The 20,103-nt window shown below is 37.4% G+C and overlaps 1 protein-coding gene across 4 annotated transcripts in view; it reads left to right on the top strand.

The window, feature by feature from the left end:
• Positions 1-20,103, top strand: part of LOC127643681 (dysferlin-like) — a 138,547-nt gene that overhangs the window by 5,089 nt on the left and 113,355 nt on the right. For 2 of the 4 annotated variants that reach the window (XM_052126512.1, XM_052126498.1), the window contains exons 1-6: positions 495-866; positions 5,852-5,907; positions 6,029-6,120; positions 10,334-10,439; positions 11,733-11,847; positions 13,720-13,937. In XM_052126512.1, coding sequence (XP_051982472.1) covers positions 773-866; positions 5,852-5,907; positions 6,029-6,120; positions 10,334-10,439; positions 11,733-11,847; positions 13,720-13,937 — 681 coding nt within the window. In that variant the 5' untranslated portion in view covers positions 495-772. Of the gene's footprint in view, positions 1-494; positions 867-5,851; positions 5,908-6,028; positions 6,121-10,333; positions 10,440-11,732; positions 11,848-13,719; positions 13,938-20,103 lie in introns of those variants that run through there. The other 2 variants (XM_052126504.1, XM_052126521.1) reach the window with 2 other exon arrangements.

Genomic DNA, 20,103 nt, shown 5'->3' with positions numbered 1-20,103 from the left:
AACAAACACAGAGACCTCTATGGTCTACTTGTACTGTACTGTACACTAATGCTATATAGTAACTCTATATAGTAAACTGATGTTTCAGTGATTTGATTAGTTTAAATAAAGTAGGCTATTAAGCTGGCATAAAATTCCAGAAAACAAATATCTTAACTAATATTATTTACAGAAAGTTATTCATACTAAGTAAACTGCATGTTTTATTTTTATGTTTTTCAACTCTTTAAGGTGTATAATTAATGATTAGGTTTATAAGTAATTAATAGGTTAGGTTAACATTTCAAGTAAATGAGATTAGAGGAAATAGTTGGATGAGGTGAGAGAAGAACAAGAAGGCAGGAAATGATTACATTTCCTCTTGAGTTATGGGCTGGGTCACTGGAGAGGAAAGTGTGCCTGAAAGTAAGCTTGGCTCCTCTGGCTCAGCATGTTCATACATCACAACCTCTGTGTAAATGTGTAAAAAGTGCTTATAAGGGAAAACAGTGAGACACGTTGATCAAGGACATTAGAATCCATATCAAGGAGGCAGACAGTGATTGATTTTCCCAGAACTGTGGTGGGTTTATACAACTCCTGATACATTCTATACTGGAGGTCACACTCATCTTCATCTTTGGACCTAAAGATCACAAGACAAGTTTTGTCTTTACAGCTTGCTTTGCACACCTTTCGGCCATCTGGGACTTTAGTCAGGATCTACCCCTTTTCTTTGGTCTGATGGTAGTTTGATCCTCTTTTCTGTTGGACAGTTGTTGAGGCATCAAGCATGTTGAGGTGTTTGCTACAGAGAGCAACCAACTTAAGGAATGTAGAGAAAGGGGAGAAACATAGTGACCCGCTTGCTAGCATCACTTTCAGAGGTAAGAGATGACACCAGAAGACTGTGAAAAATAAACAATGAAAATAAATAAAATCTATTACCGAACTGTGGTAAATATAAGGTGCATTACATTGCGGTCTTTAGGCATCTTTACACAGCAGAGTTTAGCCAGCTCTTAGCCTGCACAAAGTTCTGTGTAGACTAAATTAAGCATGATTTGACCCACCTCAGCCCCTATATATATTTCATAATTTAGTTTAATATTTCAAATGATTATTTAAGATGAATGCTAATTTACACCTGGATCGTGTTAAATTATAGGGTCAGAATTTTCATTTTAAATCGGCATGTTAAATATACAGTACTGTGTAAAAGTTAAACTTGTTAAAAATGTTGTATAGTAAGGATTTTTTCAAAAATAATGTCACAAATAGTTTTTTATTTATTGATATACTTCAAACAAAGTGCAGTAAACATAAAAAAACGAACTCAAAATTTGGTGTGACCACCCTATGCCTTTAAAACAGCACAAATATTTTTTGGTACACTTGCGCACAGTTTTTCTTGGTTGTATTTAGGGTGACTAAATTGCTTCTGTCTCTTCATGTAATCGCAGACTGGCTCAGTGATGTTGAGATCCAGGCTCTGTGGGGGTTATGCCATCTGTTTAAGAACTCCTTGTTCTTTTATATTCTATTGTATTTGCAAAAGGAATGTTTGGAAATCTAAAACCGATATTTCCTTTTTACACACTGAAGTAGAAGACATGAAGTAACAATCTTAAGGCAAATATTTTTGTGAAACATCTAATGTGTCTAAGACTTTTGTACAGTACTGTATATGGAAGCAGAACTTTGGTAGTGTTCACCAAACTTTGTGGAGTTGCTAACAGCATTAGATTTGCATAAAATCAAAGAAATGCATGAACAAAACCCATAAACAGAGTTAGAAGGACCTTTCCGATAGGTCAGTCTGGCATTTATTATTGCAAGATAGAGATAGCAGAAAGCTGCCAAGAATATGAATAATTGTTTTGACTAACTGCCCTGAATAACTTCACTGTGAGAAGGTAGAGATAATGATCAATATAATTTGTGGATCGGAGCTGTCGTAAGGTTTCACGCAAGTTATCTTTTTGATGAGATGGACACTTTTAGACTATATCCCACAACCCGAGAAGCAGTTCCTCTCATTGTTCCTTATTTCCTCTTCCAGCTCTGGGACACACAGGAACATGATTAGAAAATAGTTTTTTTTTCTCTACTACTCCCACAAAAAAAAATGGATCAGATCATTTTAGACCAAGCTGCACAGAACTGACACAGCAGAATTTTGCCAATAAGAGGATGACACAGATGACCACTGTGCTCAGCTGTGCTGAGTCTCAGTTTTGTATGTCTGTATGCATGGTGCAGACAAATGTGTGGAGAACTGTGGATCGGAAATGTACAGGTTTGAACCCTTCTTAGGGCAACTTGTGAAGTAGTGTGGTTTTGCTTTGCACTGTATGTCAGATCTTCTCTGTGTTCTTTATGTCATACTTCGAATTGTGCATTAGGTGCCATTCAGTGCTTGGCCCTGTACTGGAGTTTGCAGTTACATCTCATTCATTCATCCATCCGTTTGTTCATTAATTCATTCATTTTTTGTTCATTCATTCATTAATTTTTGTTTTTTTCATGATTTTTTTTCCATCTCTTCGTCATGTGGTGTAAAAGTTGCCCCTCATTCTGTCAAAAACACAGAGTAACTCTGTGTACCATACAAACATTTACACTTAACATTCGAAGGAAAATCAGGCATTTTGGCCTTTATTCTGAGCTGAACCTAGAGTGTGTGACAGCTTTAAGGGGTTGTGATTGGAACACTTGATTTGCACATTTCATGGTCACCCCCCCATGTAGATTTTCATAATAGATACAAATTCCACAGATTTAGTTTTAGTTTCGCATAGCTGCATCCAGTTGTCTAATTCTATTGTAATCAGCGCGATCTTGTGTTTCCTTAATTATAACTTTGTGTGTTAGTGTGTTTAATGTGTACATCTGTGTCTTCCAATGTATGTGAATGTTAGAGGCATGACTCAGATGCACTGGAAACATAAAAGTAGCTGCAGTAAGTGTTTTTTCTTTAGACACTATATCAAATACGAATATCCATTTATAAACATCTCAGATGCAAATAATTCCTCTGGCACAAATGCCAGAGTCCTCCGTTTGAGCTCTGAGTAAGAAACAATATATGCAGACAGTACATGAGTGAGAGAGAGAGCAAGTACAGTATTTTAGAAAAAAAGGCAGACAGTTAAGCATGACTGAGAACCACAACCAATCAGTTTGCCTTATACTACTACTGCATTAATACAATACAAAATGGCAAAACCAAAACTGTTATTGAGGGCTTGTATCTATTCGATCATGTAGATGTAGTACCTATTGTGTCTCTTATTGAGATCCAGGTTATTACGAATACATACATTTAGGACTTGAGATTTTGTGTTCCATCTGGTTTCGTTATATGAGTAATGTTTTATTTACCTCATGTTTTTTTTTAACAAAAGGTATGGTTTCCTGGCTATTTTCAAATTGTATCCACCAATTGACTAGTGGCTGATGTGTTTTGACATATACTGCACACCAAACAAAGCCTAGGACTTTAAGGGTCAAATTCCAGCCAGTTATCTACATATTTTGGTGAAGGATTTCATGGCATGCCATTCTTTGCTCTTTTCCTCAATCTTTTGTTGTTCTTTTCTGGCTTGTGTGAAGGTTCCAAGTCTATTTTAGACTGGCAAAGAGGGTTTTCCCACAACTGCCACTGGGTATATATCTGCCACAGGACATTGTTTTTACTTTAATCACACCTCCTGACTTGATGTACTTTCAAAACAGGAAGATAAATAGAGCTCTTTCCTAAAACACATCTTAGTTTGACAGACCAGGGGTGATTTACATGGATTCAAGTGTGTGTGTGTGTGTGTGTGTGTGTGTAGCCACCTTATTGGTGCTTTTATGTATGTACTTTAAAGGGGTCATAAAACACCTGAAAAATATAAGCTATAAATTATCCATCAGAAATTCAGACTTAATTTTTAAAAATTGTCAAAAGCCTATCTGATTCAAGCCTATCTGAATCCCTATGGAAATCTTTCATCTGTATTTGTCAAGTGGAAGTTAGTTCCCATTGTCCATCTTCCTCTCACTGAAAGGATTTTCATCATGGTTTTATTGGAGGCCAGCCATTCTGCAATAATACGTCAGATACAATGGCCTCATATGCCCCATTCTGATAGCATGTTTCCCTGAACAAACGGTTTCATACATATCATTCTTTAAACCATGTGTTCTACTGAATTTAAATAATGATGCTTTTGCAACATGTAATGAGGATGCCATCATTATAGAGCATCTATCTTTGATCTCTTCATGAATGTATCAGACATGCCATTAATGACAACAATGCCATTAGCAGTAATATAATAAAGGCTTCATGACTGCATCCCTTAAATGTGCAGTTAGTATTTTCAATTGGCAAACTTTTAAACAGCAAAAAATGAACAGTATGTTTTAAAAATATGTTTAAAGGGATGCACTGTGCACGTGAGATGAAGACACTTGGCATATCCATTATGGAGAAAAAGCTGCTTTATTTTACATACGGTGCATGAACAGCTGCATGTTACTCGCTTTATTTCAACAATCCCTAAAATGGATACTTTGACTCAATTAATAAATTAATCATGACTGACTTTGAATTTCTACAGTGGCATTGGTAACCGAGTGCTTTTGCTGCTAGGTGTCAGCATCAGGGTTGACCAGTAATAACAAAGTATTGCGATACCAAAAACAATTAAACTGGTATTATATCATCTTGTTGCTAATTTCGGTACTATATTACAGTATGCTGAAATTAGCAAAATTATATGAGATGTGACAGTTTTGAGATTAAATCAATGACAATTTGAAAATAAAAAACCTATTGTCAAGTGTGATCATTAAACAGCAGAAGGATGTAATTTAATTCAATATTATACAGTAACATGCGCTGCACGCTACAGAATGAACCAGAGGTGCTGCTCTGTCATCTGCTTCACACACACACACACACACACACACACACACACACACACACACACACACACACACACACACACACACACACACATATACATACATACACACACATTCACACATACACACACACACACATCACACACACACACACACACTAGCTGGTGCTTAATTGTCATGCAGTGTGTTTAGAGTAAAAACGGCTTTTAACATGAAATGAATTCCTCTGGAATTATTCCAGTATATATGGGAAGCTTGATATAACTACTATAAATAACTCAGAAGTCTGTCAAAATAAAAGTCACAATTTCACAATTTGTCAACACCTTCTGGCATCACCTGAAATGGTCACTGAATCATTAAATGGATCTGAACGAATTTTGGTGAATGAAGTCAAAACACTTGAGATACTTTGATACTTTTAAATCCCACAATGCACAAGCACAGAGTAAAAAATATAATTGTGCACATGCACAGTTGTCATTATTGTAATTGATTAAATAGTTTATTCAAGACCAGCTTGTGCTCAGTCTTTTATTGTCATGTGTGAAACAGAAGCAAGTGCTCCACAAGATGCCCTTTATTTTTGCAGCTAATTGTGCTAAATTTTGCAATTATTTTGCAATAATTGAATCTTTAAAATACTTCAAATATTAAAAGTAAATAATACGTATATAATAATATTAATATATACTGCAATATCTTAATACTGCATTGCAAGTGTTGGGTCTTTGTGAGCAACCAACTGCCCCCCCCCTTTATGCAGTTCGTTTAATCAAGTACATTTCTTTGTCTTTTATTTGTTGATTATCGTTTTTAGTTTTAATTTTGGTATCGGAGCAACCCTAGTCAGCATAACGTAAACTAAATATTAGTTATTGGGGGGGGGGTATACATTACATACCATATAGCAATAAGCACACCAACTGTTATCTTCCTTTTTCTGTTCTTGTAGGGACCAAAAAGAAAACCAAAGTCATCAAAAATAATGTCAATCCTGTGTGGAATGAGGTTGGTTTATTCTTATTTCTTACAAATTTTAATTAACAAAAAACATATTTTTATTGTAACGAGACTTATAAATGTTTGCTAATTCATTATTCTGTTCTCTGTTCCAATTTCATTCTCCCAGGGCTTTGAGTGGGACTTGAAGGGTGTGCCTTTAGATTCTGGAGCAGAGCTTCATGTTGTCGTCAAGGACCATGAGAAAATGGGCAGGAATAGGTTGGAAATATCTTTCTCTCACTCACTCTTTTTCTCACTCTGTTCAGGATAGTGTTTGTATGTATATGTAAAACAAGAATGACTTCGAAAATACAGCAATAAAAACTCTGCTGAAAATTAAGGCTAATCTTGAAAAACAACTGCTTAACAATTCATTTGGGAGTGCTGTAGAATTGTTAGAATGCCCCACAGTTTCAAAGATGAGTGGCAATAGTGTAGGATGTGGCAAACAGCCTCTTAATGTGCTATGCATTCCAATATCCCCTTTGTTCCCGAAGGCAATTCTTAAATGGACTGTAGCTGTATCAAATAGCTATAAAATTAGTGTGATAAAGATACAGAATATTCTAAATCTGCTTTTAGCATCAGTGTGGTTTGTGTATACCTAAAAGTAGTTAGTCACCACAAAAAAGTGGCTAAAGATTTTAATTTATATACAGTTGCATCAGTGATCAGTTTGATCTATTACATCACCCTGTCTATATTCCTAAGCAATAGAATTTCATATATCCTCATATAGACCTTATTCACGCTAGCGCTATCTTTGATTTTCAATGGGAATGACAACAAGGCTGTGCGGGATAGACATACAGTCTCTTCAATGTACCGTTCTGGAGTTTAAAGTGTTTTTGGATTGTTCCACAGACAAAACATTGATAAAATATCTGTCCAAGAACATGCAGTATACAAAAAACTCCACACATCATGAGTTGTGGTAAATCAGATGTGATCTAGGAGCTTTATGCAGCTTTATACTGTTCGTGCCATTGTAGAGATGATAAGTCTATCCCTCAAAGCCTCATTATCATTCCCATTAAAAATCAAAGATGGCGCTGGCGCTAGCGTGAATAAGGCCTATAGGACAAGTCTACATCTATTGCTCCCAACATGCAATGGAATTTACTTTGAATCTGTATGTTTATGCCAGTAAGTGCTTGTTATTATCTTTAGAATCTAGAACCACTAAATTGTGATTATACACACTATGCCTTTCATCCACACTGGAACACTGTTTTCCTCCACAGAATAAAACAAAGGATAAAAATTCTAGAACCACACTTTGGGAATGATTACGCTCTGCTAGGTTTTTGGTCTGCCGCCTGAAAGTTTTCACACTCAAATTTATAAGCTCCCTCTTCACACATAGTGGACTAATTTCATAAAAATTGCCTAATTTTACAGATGACCCCCTACATTTTAGGAAATTATTGAAATAGTTAATAAATAACTGCATATGAGTAGATAGATATTTAAAAATATATTATCTAAATATCTAAAGTTTAAAAGCATGCAATTGTTAAGTTCTGTGTCCTCAATTTTCAAGAAAAAGGCAAGGCAAGTTTATTTATATAGCACATTTCATACACAATGGTATTTCAAAGTGCTTTACATAGAAGAGATTAAAATAAGAATAAAAAAATAAAAAATAAGAATAATTGAAACAGTTTACAATATAAAATAAAATAAAATACAGTACAAACAGTCAGACACACAGTGGCACAGTGCTCATTCAGTAAATGCACAGCTAAAATTAAAAGGTATTATTTTATTCCACTAAATGGCAGGAAGTACTATAAAGAAATAATCACCTTCCATCACATTATACTGACCTGATATGTAGATGATGCTCTAACAAATTTTAGTGCTCACCCATAGACAAGTGTTTTTTTTTAAGTGCTGAGAGCTTCCACACTGTTTTGTTGAATATCTTGGCTTCTGAGTTGAACCTATTTTGCTGATGATTTGTTTGTCATACTTTTTCCAACAGACTTCATATTTTGTTGTAAATTTTTTTTTGGATTATTCGCCCAAACAAGCTAATAAACAAGTAAAACAGTTATTTATTTAACTTATTTTAAAGCTAAAAACCCAATACAATCCCCCCCCGGAGAAACTTGTAGTTAATTGCCTTGCTCAAGGACACAATGGTGGTGGCTGTGGGGATCAAACCTACAACCTTTTGCTTAACAGTATAGTGCTTTAGCCCACTACACCACCACCACTTATGCCTTACCAATGTTAATAAATAAATAAATGCAAATGTGATAGGGGTTGTGAAAGCAGGTGCCCATCGGACACTGCGCCCCAACTGGTGGCCACCACTTTCCATTTGAAAACTTGACTCAGTATAACATCTTGCTGATAGAAGGCTGAATGTGTCCAAGGTACTAAAGCAGCCAGACAGGCACAAGTTACCCCAATGCATATGCGCCCGTTACACCAGGCTTGATGAGGTACATGTTGTTTGAGCCAATACTGGAGGTGACTTATGTAACAGACCTAACGGTATGGTGGTAGATGCTGCCACCATAAAACCTAGTATTTTCTGAAAAGACCTAATTTCCCGTTTTAACCGAGACAGACATGGAAGAATGGCCTGAACATGCTCGCTTGTGAGGTGTACACACATCCACTTGAGAGTTGAACCCCAACAAAGGAGATTTGTTGGCTGGGGGAAAGTGTGCTTTCACCCAGCTGACATTCAGACCCAGGCTTTTTAGATGGCAAAGCATAATATGTCTCTGTGTTCGCTCAACAAAGCCTCTGATTGTGCTAGTAGCAACCAATGGTTGAGGTAATTTGACACACAAACACGGTTCAATTTCAATGGGGTGAGCGCCGCATAAATACATTTAATGAACATGTAGGGTGCCAGAAACAGAACAAAGGGCCTTGATACGCAGTTCCCTCTAACGCAAATCTCAAAAAATGCTTTATCAAACGTTGCACAATTGATCAATGAAAGAACGTGTCCTTCAGGTCTATTGATGCCAACCTGAGGATGTGCCAGATGACCTGAGATTCTGGGTTAACATTTTGAACATTTGTGACTTCGGCAGAGCACAATTCAAGCATCTCGGATCTAGAATGGGCCAGAGCCCGCCACCTTTCTTTGGAATGAGAATATAACGACTGTAAAACCTGCTGTGGCATCGCAGTCTGGGACAGTCTATCGCATTCTTCACGTCCAGTGTGTCCTGTGGTGGGACCACAGATGGCAGAATGCCATGGAAGCGAAGTGGACTGTGTACAAACTGAATCCTGTAGCCGAGTTCCATTGTTTATAGCACCCAATCTGACATGCCCGTGAGGGCTCGCCACGAACACCTGCAGGGGAGGGGAAGCAAACAGTGCGCGAGTGCTTTCTGTTTTTGTGAGAACATTGTTATATGAAAACTGTCACTCAGAAACAACATATATGCAAACTCCCAGCAATCTCAGGTGGGGAGGGCGTGTGAATGTGCATGTGTCTCCAGCAGATGCAGCGTGAGCAACAAGCTCTTTTTTTATTGTATGGGAACATTTCTTATGTGAACATAACACACAAAAAACATGTTTGTCTATCATCCCAGCGTACCCAGCGGGGATGAGTAGCATGCGAATGTGAGCGTCACAGGCAGCGAGTGCATTCATGATTTTTGTGAAAATACAACACAGAAACACATCTGTCTACCATCCCTGCATCAGCGTGAATGCGTGTGTCACGGACAGCGAACGCATTTGTTTCTTGTCAGAACACAACACAAACACATTTGTCTACCATCCTGGTGTTCCCGGTGAGGATGAGTATTGTGTGAATGCACACCATGAGCAGCGATCACATTTCTGTTTCTTATGAGAACACAAAGCAGAAGCGAGGTGGAGAAAACTTCACAGCAACACACAGGGGAGCAGTAAACTTCTCACTGCAGGCGCTGGAAGCACAGGTGACGAGTCATCCTGTTAGCATCTCGCAGAGAAGAGTCGTACGCTGAATTGTGTATCTCAACGGCGAAGCAGTAGAGGGTTTCCTATATGAAGACGAATGTTCGTAGTCATGAAGGAAGAAAATCTGAAGTAATGATGCTTGAGAGCCCACTTATATAGGCCTGATGAACAGCTAAAGAGGCGGGGCTAAAACCTCATTGCCAATCAGAAGATTGCCGTTATTGTACAAGGGTTTCGTTTAGGTTGTCGAGGAAAGTACTTTCCCATAGCAATGTCGAAGTGAAATGAATAGAATGGGAATGCAACACTCAATTTAATACAGTAAGTAATAGGGTCCTGGCTCAGTCTCTCTACCCACCAAGTGATCCTTGGTCCGAAAATTCGTTGGAGCTGGATGGGGAAAGGATCTCAAACCGTAATGCTACAGCACCATGTTAGAGCACTGTCCACAAAGCTACAGCTCCAAGCGTGTCAGATGTTAACAACTCTTTGTGTGTCTTTACAGGTTTCTGGGGGAGTGTCGGGTAGCTCTCCGAGATGTGCTCAACTCTCCAAACCTGGCTGCTACATTCACTGTGTCCCTGGTAGACACCAAGCGGAATAGCACAGGGGTGCGCTTCTCTGTCTGTCTCTCTAGCTCTCATTCACACTTTCATTTTCTTTCTTGCTGACTCCGAATTATTTTGCATTTGCTGTCACATTGACTGATGAGGCAGATGCAACCTGGGACCTTCATCATTTACTCAGTACATTCAGAGTTGCTGGTTTAGGGAAAAAGCAATGGATGGATTGCAAACATTGCTTTTAAACCCAACCCAACCAGTTCTTTCCTCTGCACACTCCGATCAAAGCCATACCCTTTGTGCCCTCCTCTGTCAAACGATGGAATGCATGCACACTCATTTAAACACAGCCTTACCTGCTCTCAGTCCCCTTTTCCTGTAAGTGGGAGAAAATTAGACCCTCTCATCTTTTTGATGTAGTGGTACCCCCTTCAGATATCAAGAGCGAATTCCTTAAATCTTTAGATGTTGAGAGCAGTACTTCCCACACCCCACATTTACGTCCACCACAGTTTGTATCACTTTAAAAAAAAAAAAAAAAAAGAGTATCCACTGTCCCACATATAATTTAAGAGTTGACTGAAGAAATACTACAAGGCTATTTCTTACTCAACAGAGTGTCATTTCCTTGCATTGTGTGGGTTTATGTGCGTATGTGGGTTGATGTTGAGTGATGGAAGGCAAAAAGAAGGAGAGGGAAAGGTGGTGTTAGTTTTCTTAGCTCCTGTGCATCCGTGTGCTCTTGAAATAGCTGAAACCAGAAATAATTTCAGGAAAGGACATTATAAGGTATCACCCTGACCCTGATCCAATCACAAAAACAGCTAAAAAAAACTCACCCCTCTCAAGATATCTATGTACATCTTCACAAAACACTTGATGAACTTTTACTGTATTAATATTCCAGTTTATAAAATAATCTCTTGAAAAGAAAACTGTTCTGTTTTGTCATTGATGCTTGTAATTGGACGATGCTGTATGTTACAACAGCAGAGTGTGGCTCATCCAATCAGATTTCTGATCCTGGATGCTGATTATTCAAGCGTATTAGTTCAGCGTTCCTGCCATACTTAAATCGACAATTTGGTAACACGTGATGTGTAAAAACGTCCTGTAGCTGTGCATTTGTTCACAATATACTGTAGTAATGCCTGCCATACCTTATTGTTTAAATATTGAATGAAAACTTGACCATTAGGTCTTTTGGAAATTGTTGTCTTTTTTTTTTTATTTGTTGAGAATATGTTTAATTCAAATTTTTTTCTTTCATTATTGCACGTTTTGCCCTGTTCTTCATTCCCTAAATGTCAAAATATCCTCACTCTGTGTTTACTCTTTCAGGCCACAATAATCTTGCAGGTTTCCTACATCCCTCCTCCAGGCATGGCACCCATATTTCAGCCTCCCTCACTGCCAGAGGCCCAGCACACCCCTGTGGAGCTGGACACAGTTACAGGTCAGGCTATTAAAAAAGCACACTATGTTGACCTTATTCAGCCCCCGCCCCTTTTCAATGCTCTGCTCTTCCAATTTTTTGTCATCTAAATTTCTGTTTGCATTGAAGCTATTGTAAAAGTCGATCAAAATGGAATTTGTGTGAGAGAACAAGAATTGGTTGTGTGAGTCTAAACCACCCCTTTACTACCTGAAAGTGCTAGTGAGGTGTTTCAGACAGCTATGACACTGCACTTTTGCATAATCACAAGCGTTTAATAATTATACATCTAACTCTGTTAAATTTTTGTTTAAAATGTGTAGTTGACATGACATTTCAAACAGTGATAGTTTGTATTATTTCACATGCAAGTTTATGACATTAAAGGAAATTACATTTGAACTTTTTTAATTAAATTGTCACACCACATTTTTAAAAGGCTTAAATGTGAGTAAAATTGTTGTAAAAGGAATATAAAATAAAATTTACACTTTCACTGTATGTGTATGGATAAATATAGTGGCACCTTAATGCTAAAAAATTCTGCTCGCTTTAACTATTAATGAGATGCGTGAATGGAATTAGATGATGGCCAGAGATGTGGCACAGAGATATTTTCAATGCCTTTGTGTTGTGGATTGGAGTTTCATGAGCACTAAGGCATTTCAGAACGTCCACGGTGTGAAAGTAGGATCTTGTTGATTTTTTAATGAAGTCCATTTGTTTTAACATCTCCTCCCTCTAATTTCAGTTTTTATGACATCCTTTGAACAATTTAAATAACCTTTGGCCTGTAAATCCACTTCACTAGCTAAATACACTTTGACATAAACACCATGGATATATATATATATATATATATATATATATATATATATATATATATATATATATAGAAATCGCTAGACTGGAAGTTCCTAGATTACATTTTCAAGGTGAATAGCACCCATTCAGACACACATGTACTGTGAGTTTCATGGTAAAGGTGCTGTAAGGGATTTGAAAAGATAATACTCACTCTACTCACTGAAAGATAATAATTTCCTAAGATATCTCGCCTCTCTCTGAGATGGCACTAGACTGTGTAACAACAAACCTCATTCTGACCCTTTGCTCAGAAGCTGTTGCTTCTCCTTTAAGAATTGACAGTAAACACCCACTGTTATGATTGCCTCACTGCTCTTCTTGCCATGCTCACCACTACTGGTAAACGGAAGTAATAAGGTTAATTAGGCGTTGATGTGTTGTTGTGGAGGCGGCCAGATGCAAATGTCTACCACAGTGTGACATCACAATGTGGAGGAAATGGAGAACGAGTCATTCTAGCAGTTTGGTTTCAAATGTTCTTTTTGCAGTGAGGATGAAGCTTTGAGATCTGAAACTTACAGTATGTTTATAGTACCATGAACTCTTATATGTAAAAGATCAAGGAAATTTTAATTGCTCGTGTCATGACCCCTTTAAGAAGATAAATGAATTAAATTGCCTAGATTTGATTTCACCAATAATCATGGCATTCTCCATTGAGATTATGTCTGAGAGGACCTATAAATAGTGTGATAGTCTAAACCCATCTAATGCGGCAGCACACAAATTTATAAATGTGATATGACATTTGTGTGATATGTCTAATTTCCAAGGGTCTGACCCTTTGCTGTATGCTTCAATGTAATATAATGACGGGCCTGAAACCCGTCATTATATGTAGCTACGTTGTTTTGGTTTTCTTATATTTCATCAAATATCTTGAATTTCATGTAATATTTTTTCATCTGATACTGTACAACACATTGCTTTGGGACTACAAAGTGTATGTGTCTCATGCAGGCATGTCTGCAGCGTTATTGTGTGTGTTTATGTGTGTGTGTGTGTGTTTGACTTGTTGATGTGTAGTGTTCTCATTGGACACCATGGGAGAGGAGGACACTGAGAGTATGCTTATGATGGAGGTGGTGGAGGAGCCTGAACCTGTTCCAGGGCCCCAGGGTCAGGACATGGGGGCCCCTACTGCATCACCCAAAAAGACCCCACCAAACTTTAACCACAGCCTTAAGAAAAAGAAACGCCACAGCAACAAATCCACACTGTCCAACAAACCCCAGGACTTCCAGGTATGTGTGTATGAATCTTTGTTTGGGTGGGAGCTATTTATGGATGTTTTTTAATTGACAATGCTCTTTGTCATATGATGCTAGTCTCTAATACAAATATGCCTCCTTTTTTACCTCAATATAGAAAAATACCTAAGATACTGATCTCTGATTTGTATTACTTTCTCAGAATATATATATATATATATATATATATATATATATATATATATATATATATATATATATATATATATATATATATATATATATTGGATATCCACCTTGGTCAAGCAAAGGCTAACAGTTGTGAACCATAATAACACTATTAATAAGTGTTCTTGTCATGTGGCTCAGTGGACTCCTAAATCAAATTTACTCAATAGGAATGTACTGTCATTTTCACTATCTGCTTCTGATTTGAAAACAGTGCTACCTTGTGGTAACATGAAGTTGCAGATGCAACACCCTCACCCCAACAATACATTGTCGCTGTCAGTGCAAAACTTCACAAAACACAAAATGCCCTAAAATGTAACAATATATTAGTATAGTATGCTGACAAACACACTCCATTTCTCTCCATGTCAGTTTCACACGAATTCAAAGTAAGCTGCAAAACTTGCTTAAGTGCAACATTTGGAACCTTTTCCACAATATGAGAAAGTTTCCACAGATTTGTGATGACACATTTGTCAGTGTCAATGTGACAGGTGCTGTTCATTTCCTCTTGAAGGAAGACAAAATTATATTAGAAAAGTGGAGATACAAAACCACTGTCTTTATAATTCAATGGTTAGGAATGTTAATTGTGTAATCATAACATGGATGATTCATAGAAGATATTAGTCTTACTTTAAGGGGGCTTTCACACTAGCACTTTTGGTGCGCACCCCGGTTCGAATGACGTCAGAGTTCGGTTCGTTTGGATGATGTGAACGCTGTCTTCCGAACTCGGGTGCGCACCCGCGAACCGTACTCTGGTCCGCTTAAAAAGGTGGTCTGGGGTACGGTTCATGTGAACTCCAGTACGGTTCGCTGCTGATATGATTGCAATCGAACCGCTATTGATGACGTATAATGTGGTCGTCAGTCTCACACGCGTCACTTTCAAAATGAGCGGAAAGGGTTTACTTTCGTGCGTGGTGCGTGCGTGTGTTTGTATATACACTTACCTTGACGAAAAGCGGGATTGACGCACACGCACACGCACACGCACTGCAAGCAGAGAGATGATTTCTGCTTGCCTTCGCAAAAATTGTCTTCGGCGGACAGCCCGCTGTCTTTTGAACGATTTCAGTATTTTTGCGGCAGACAGACGCAAGTATGTTTCTGTATCTTGATGTTGAAAACAAAACCAAAGTTTAAAAAAAAGAAGAACAAATGTGAACCGAGCAAGTCTATTCATTGAATTTTGACGCCTTTTCATTTCGCGGTTATCAAGCAACACGATTACGCACCAGCTGCAGCTTGATGACGCAAGCGTACCGCGGTTCGGATACAAATATATAACGTGAACACAGTCCATCGGGGGGAGGGGGGAGCAATCGAACTCGGGTTCGGAACAGGCAATCGAATCAAGTGTGAAAGCCCCCTAAGTCTTGTTTCAAGTGAAACCAAACAAAATTTGTGAACTTTAACAAAAAGACAAACAATCTGCCAGTGATTGCCAGTTTTTTTTTTTTTGCTGTGTAGATGTAGCCTATAATAATTTGTATAAAAGGTAGTTATCAAAGTTATCAAAAACGTAGACTTACCTTGTTATCTGGGTGAGGTGGTTCATAGGGCTTGAATGCATTTTTGCATTTTTTTAGTAGGAGGCTTCAGTTGGGTGTCCTCACTCATCAGAAATGGAGAGTACCTTTCAACAGTGTCTTGTAATGTCTTCTTTGACATTACATGTTCAGTGGTGCTCCGGCTGAAAACAACAAAAAGCATTCTTAAATATATGTCATCATTAAATGTTAAACTGGTGTATTTCTAATACAGTTCTTTTAGGGATGTGCCCAAAGCCGAATACCCTATTCGGAAAGGCATGAAATGACTTAATAATGAATAGCGGATTCATCCTAATAATATAAAAATATATCAAGCATAAAAGCGGCATTGAAAAATTCACATATTCTAAATTACAACAAATTTATGAATCTTTGAAGCCAAAATTTACAAAGTGTAAACCTTATAAATGAAAATGCGCACGGTGTGATTTCAGATCAGATGTGTGCAGTCTCGACTCCGTTTGCAGTCTGGAGCTTGTAAAGTGTAATATTAACTAACATACGACATCATGTACACTTTCCACTTCTTGAAATGTCTATGTTAATGTATCACACATGATTGTCATGTATGTATTTATAGTCTAATCCTGAGGGCGATGTTAAATTCCTAGCCTGAAGTGATTTCACGTCGGAACTCGTCTAGGCGTCTCTTAAAGTTCACCACATTTATATTTACATCAGCGATTAAGGTAATTAAATGGTTAAGACTGCATTCCGAAAAAAATGTAAATGCACCATTAAAGGTTTAAATGCTCCACATAGTATTCATCTATTTGGAATATTTCTGCTCATGTGAAACAAAGAAACTAAAACTGGCGCTGTCTTTTTTTCTTCTTGTTCTTCTTTAAACTGTGCTAAATTTGAGTGTTAACTGTAATTGAGATCTGAAAAGGCGCTGGATAAATTAAAATGTTTTATGTTTATTATTATTGAACTAAATGTTTGTGTCCTATCGTAAAAATTCCTGATAGACTTAGGGGACTTTCACCTGCTTGTAGGCTATATTGGTTGGAAATTGTATTTACTGCAAAATGTGTGCTTGACATTTCACATTTTGCTTGACACCTCCTGCCTCCAGAATAATGTTGTTATACATGCACAGACAAACGAAAATTATGTTTCGGGTAGATATTAATATCAGAAATACCAGGAGAAACGTCTCTGTTGCGTACGTAAACCTCGGTTTCCAGAGACGAAAGGGAACGAGACATTGCGTACCGATGCACATGGGGAGTGCCTTCTTACATGACCTATTTGAAACCACTCTACAATAACGCCAATTGTTTAATATTGGCTATGGTGTTTGAGCCCCACCTGTTTTGGCGTGCAACTGTCTGCTACAAAAACAGGTGCACAAACACCATTTCCTCAGAATTTCTGACTGAGAACAAGGAGCGCATTGCTCGTGCCTCAAGAACTCAAATGTCTTGTTTCCTTCGTCTCAGGGAACCGAGATTACGTACGTAAGAGACATTCCCTTATGACTCCATACACTTGACATTGCGTAGCTATGCATATGGGGAACAGAATTCCATCACGCTGCACTACACAACATAACTTCGAAGAGAGGAAACATGGTGGTGCAGTCTTGTGGGACGGCAACCGACATGAGCCTTCCGGAATGAGTGATCCTCGTGTTGGCCAGTAGGAGAGCACTCATAACGAATATATGAACTAGTGTTATATAGTATGAATTAACTCCTTATGAACCCAGACAGGTAATTTATTTATAATGAAAGTGCTTGCAAATTTATGGTAAATTATAACAGCCTGAATTCAGGCGGTTGTGCAAATAATGGGAGCCCGTACATAACGGTAAATGGTCTGCACTTATATAGCGCCTTTTTAACCTTATAATCTCATTCACCCATTCACACACACACATTCACACTCCAATGACAGCAGAGCTGCCATGCAAGGCGCTAGCCTGCCATTGGGAGCAACTTGGGGTTCAGTGTCTTGCCCAAGGACACTTCGGCATGTGGAGTCATGTGGGCCGGGAATCGAACTGCCAACCCTGTGATTACTGGACAACCCGCTCTACCACCTGAGCCACAGCTGTTTTCAGTTATGTATATATTTGGCCAATTAATAGAAAGTGCTCTAAACGGAGTCCAAAGGCTCGAAGGGGGGCCCTGCGAGAGCTTTTAGGACTAAAGTTAAGTCCCAAGTCGGGACTGTAGCCGGCCTTGGTGGGTTTAATTGTCTTGGTCCTATAAGGAACTTTATGATTAAGTCATGCTTACCTATAGTGGCGTCGACTTCATGTGCATGATACGCAGATATACAGTAGTTGCCATACACTTTGACCATTGACAGGGTGAGTCCTTTAACTCTGCAAGACAATATTAAAGCAAATAGTTAAGAATACTAACCAGTCTCTACTTAAATATAGCAGGCCATCTGCTCTTCACATTGGTCTTCAAAAGTTGTTATCACTTCCTTTCATCAAAAATCAAGTGTGCTCCTCATCAGGATATGGATAATGGAAGATTATTGTTGCTTATGTCCTCAGAATAGTCCAGATACACTTGTTCACATGAGCTGTAAAGGTTTCAGTAGGATTTGATTGTAAGGAACAATGTAGACAATGGGCAAGACCTTCCTCCATTTGTCTTAACTTGTCTTTTCCTTAGATTAATATGTAACATTGACATCAAGTGTTTAAAATGTGTACTGCAGTCAAAATTCAAAATATTGGAGAGAGTTGTCTCCTCAAACGTTGTCTCGTTTTAAAGTCTCTCTGGGCTTTAATATCTTCATATTCCAAAGGTATCTCCAATTTTTATCCTTGCTCTTGTTATTTATCCTCTGGTCATTTTTTTTTTTATGTCAGGTGGAATCTGTTATCCCAGATCCAGTACATTTGCTGGCTTCCATGGCTGCAGCATGCAGTGTTGTTTGCCAGGAAACTTGTTTCAAATCTGGCAACTCGGTGGTGTCGAAACACTATTGGTGAATGGGCAGTTGGTGGGATCACACAGGCCAAAACATAAACCGAAATTCTGGCCTGGACATTTCAAAGTAGAATATACTGGCTGTAGCATTGTTATCGGAGAGGCCAGTATTTCAACTTAGCATGTTTCCTAAATCACTGATAATATATTATGATAATTTTATGCTTTAGTACAGTAAATATATTACAAATTGCTTCTTTAAACAACTTACACAAATTTAAGCTTACATTACGAAAACAAACAGTCCAATCCAGTTAAACCACGTATTTCTGCTTGAAATAAAAGACAGTTGATATATATTTGAATTACATAATTGTCTTAAAGGTAATTATTATTGTAAAATGTAATTATTAATTGACCGTTAACACACACACACACACACACACACACACACACACACACACACACACACACACACCACTTAAGGGAACAATCTGATTTTGTTCGCCTTACAAAGCAAAATCAAAACATTCTGATACTAAAACAATCAGTAATGCCATTGAACTCTGCACTCGACTTACCACAGATCTAAAGATAATTTCTATCCCCTCAACCTAACCCTATCCCTACACCTAACCCTCACAGAAACCTTTTTGAATTTTTGAATAAAAAAAAAAAACATAATTTAGTATGTTTAATTAGCCATTTCCCTCATGTGGACCGCTGGCTGGGCCCCACAGTGTAGGTGATCTCAGGTTTTACTAGAGACATTTGGTCACCATGTAGTATAAAAATGTATATGATAAATTATGATGCAAGTGTGACCAACTGGAAATTGATCTAAAAAGTCTTTGAAAATAATTAATAAAAAAAAGAAATGCACTTTATAACATTATATTGATATAATACCTTTAACTATTGTAAATCACCTAATTTTGTGTTTTTTTTTTATAGCCTTATTGACTAATTGCGAAATGATAATGTATTTAAAAAACATTTTCTTTCTATACTTATTTATCATTAATCATTTATATTTTACTTCAGATTTACATGCTATATTCTTTAAAGTGAAACCACAAAATGACCATGGATATAAGTTATTATAAATGTATATAAATAAATAAATATTCTATAATATCCTATATATTGTCCAATAAATAAAGTACAAATATTTTTTTTTTTGGTCAGTCAGGGGAGCAAATTGTCTAACCAACAAAAAAAAATAAAGAAATAAAAAAGAAATAAATGAGGCTACTTCATCGCAGTGCATTGACATAGTGTTGTTCATTTATTTGACAGAAAATAAAAATTATGTTAAAAAATTTGATATATCATGGACATATATTTTTTTCTAATGTAGTAATGTTTAAATAATGTTTCACTTATGAATAATGGTGATATCATTTTGAGAATGTTCACCAAAGACATTGAAAACAAACCATTAATTTGCAGTGAGTTAACTTTACACCAGTTTAAAAAAAATATTCACTTGAAATTACTTAGTGTGTGAAG

This window comes from Xyrauchen texanus, chromosome 1 (genome assembly GCF_025860055.1).
Source record: "Xyrauchen texanus isolate HMW12.3.18 chromosome 1, RBS_HiC_50CHRs, whole genome shotgun sequence".
In the NCBI taxonomy this organism is placed as follows: Eukaryota; Metazoa; Chordata; class Actinopteri; order Cypriniformes; family Catostomidae; genus Xyrauchen; species Xyrauchen texanus.
Note: the sequence above shows the minus strand (reverse complement) of the source record. Positions and strands in the feature narration are given on the sequence as shown.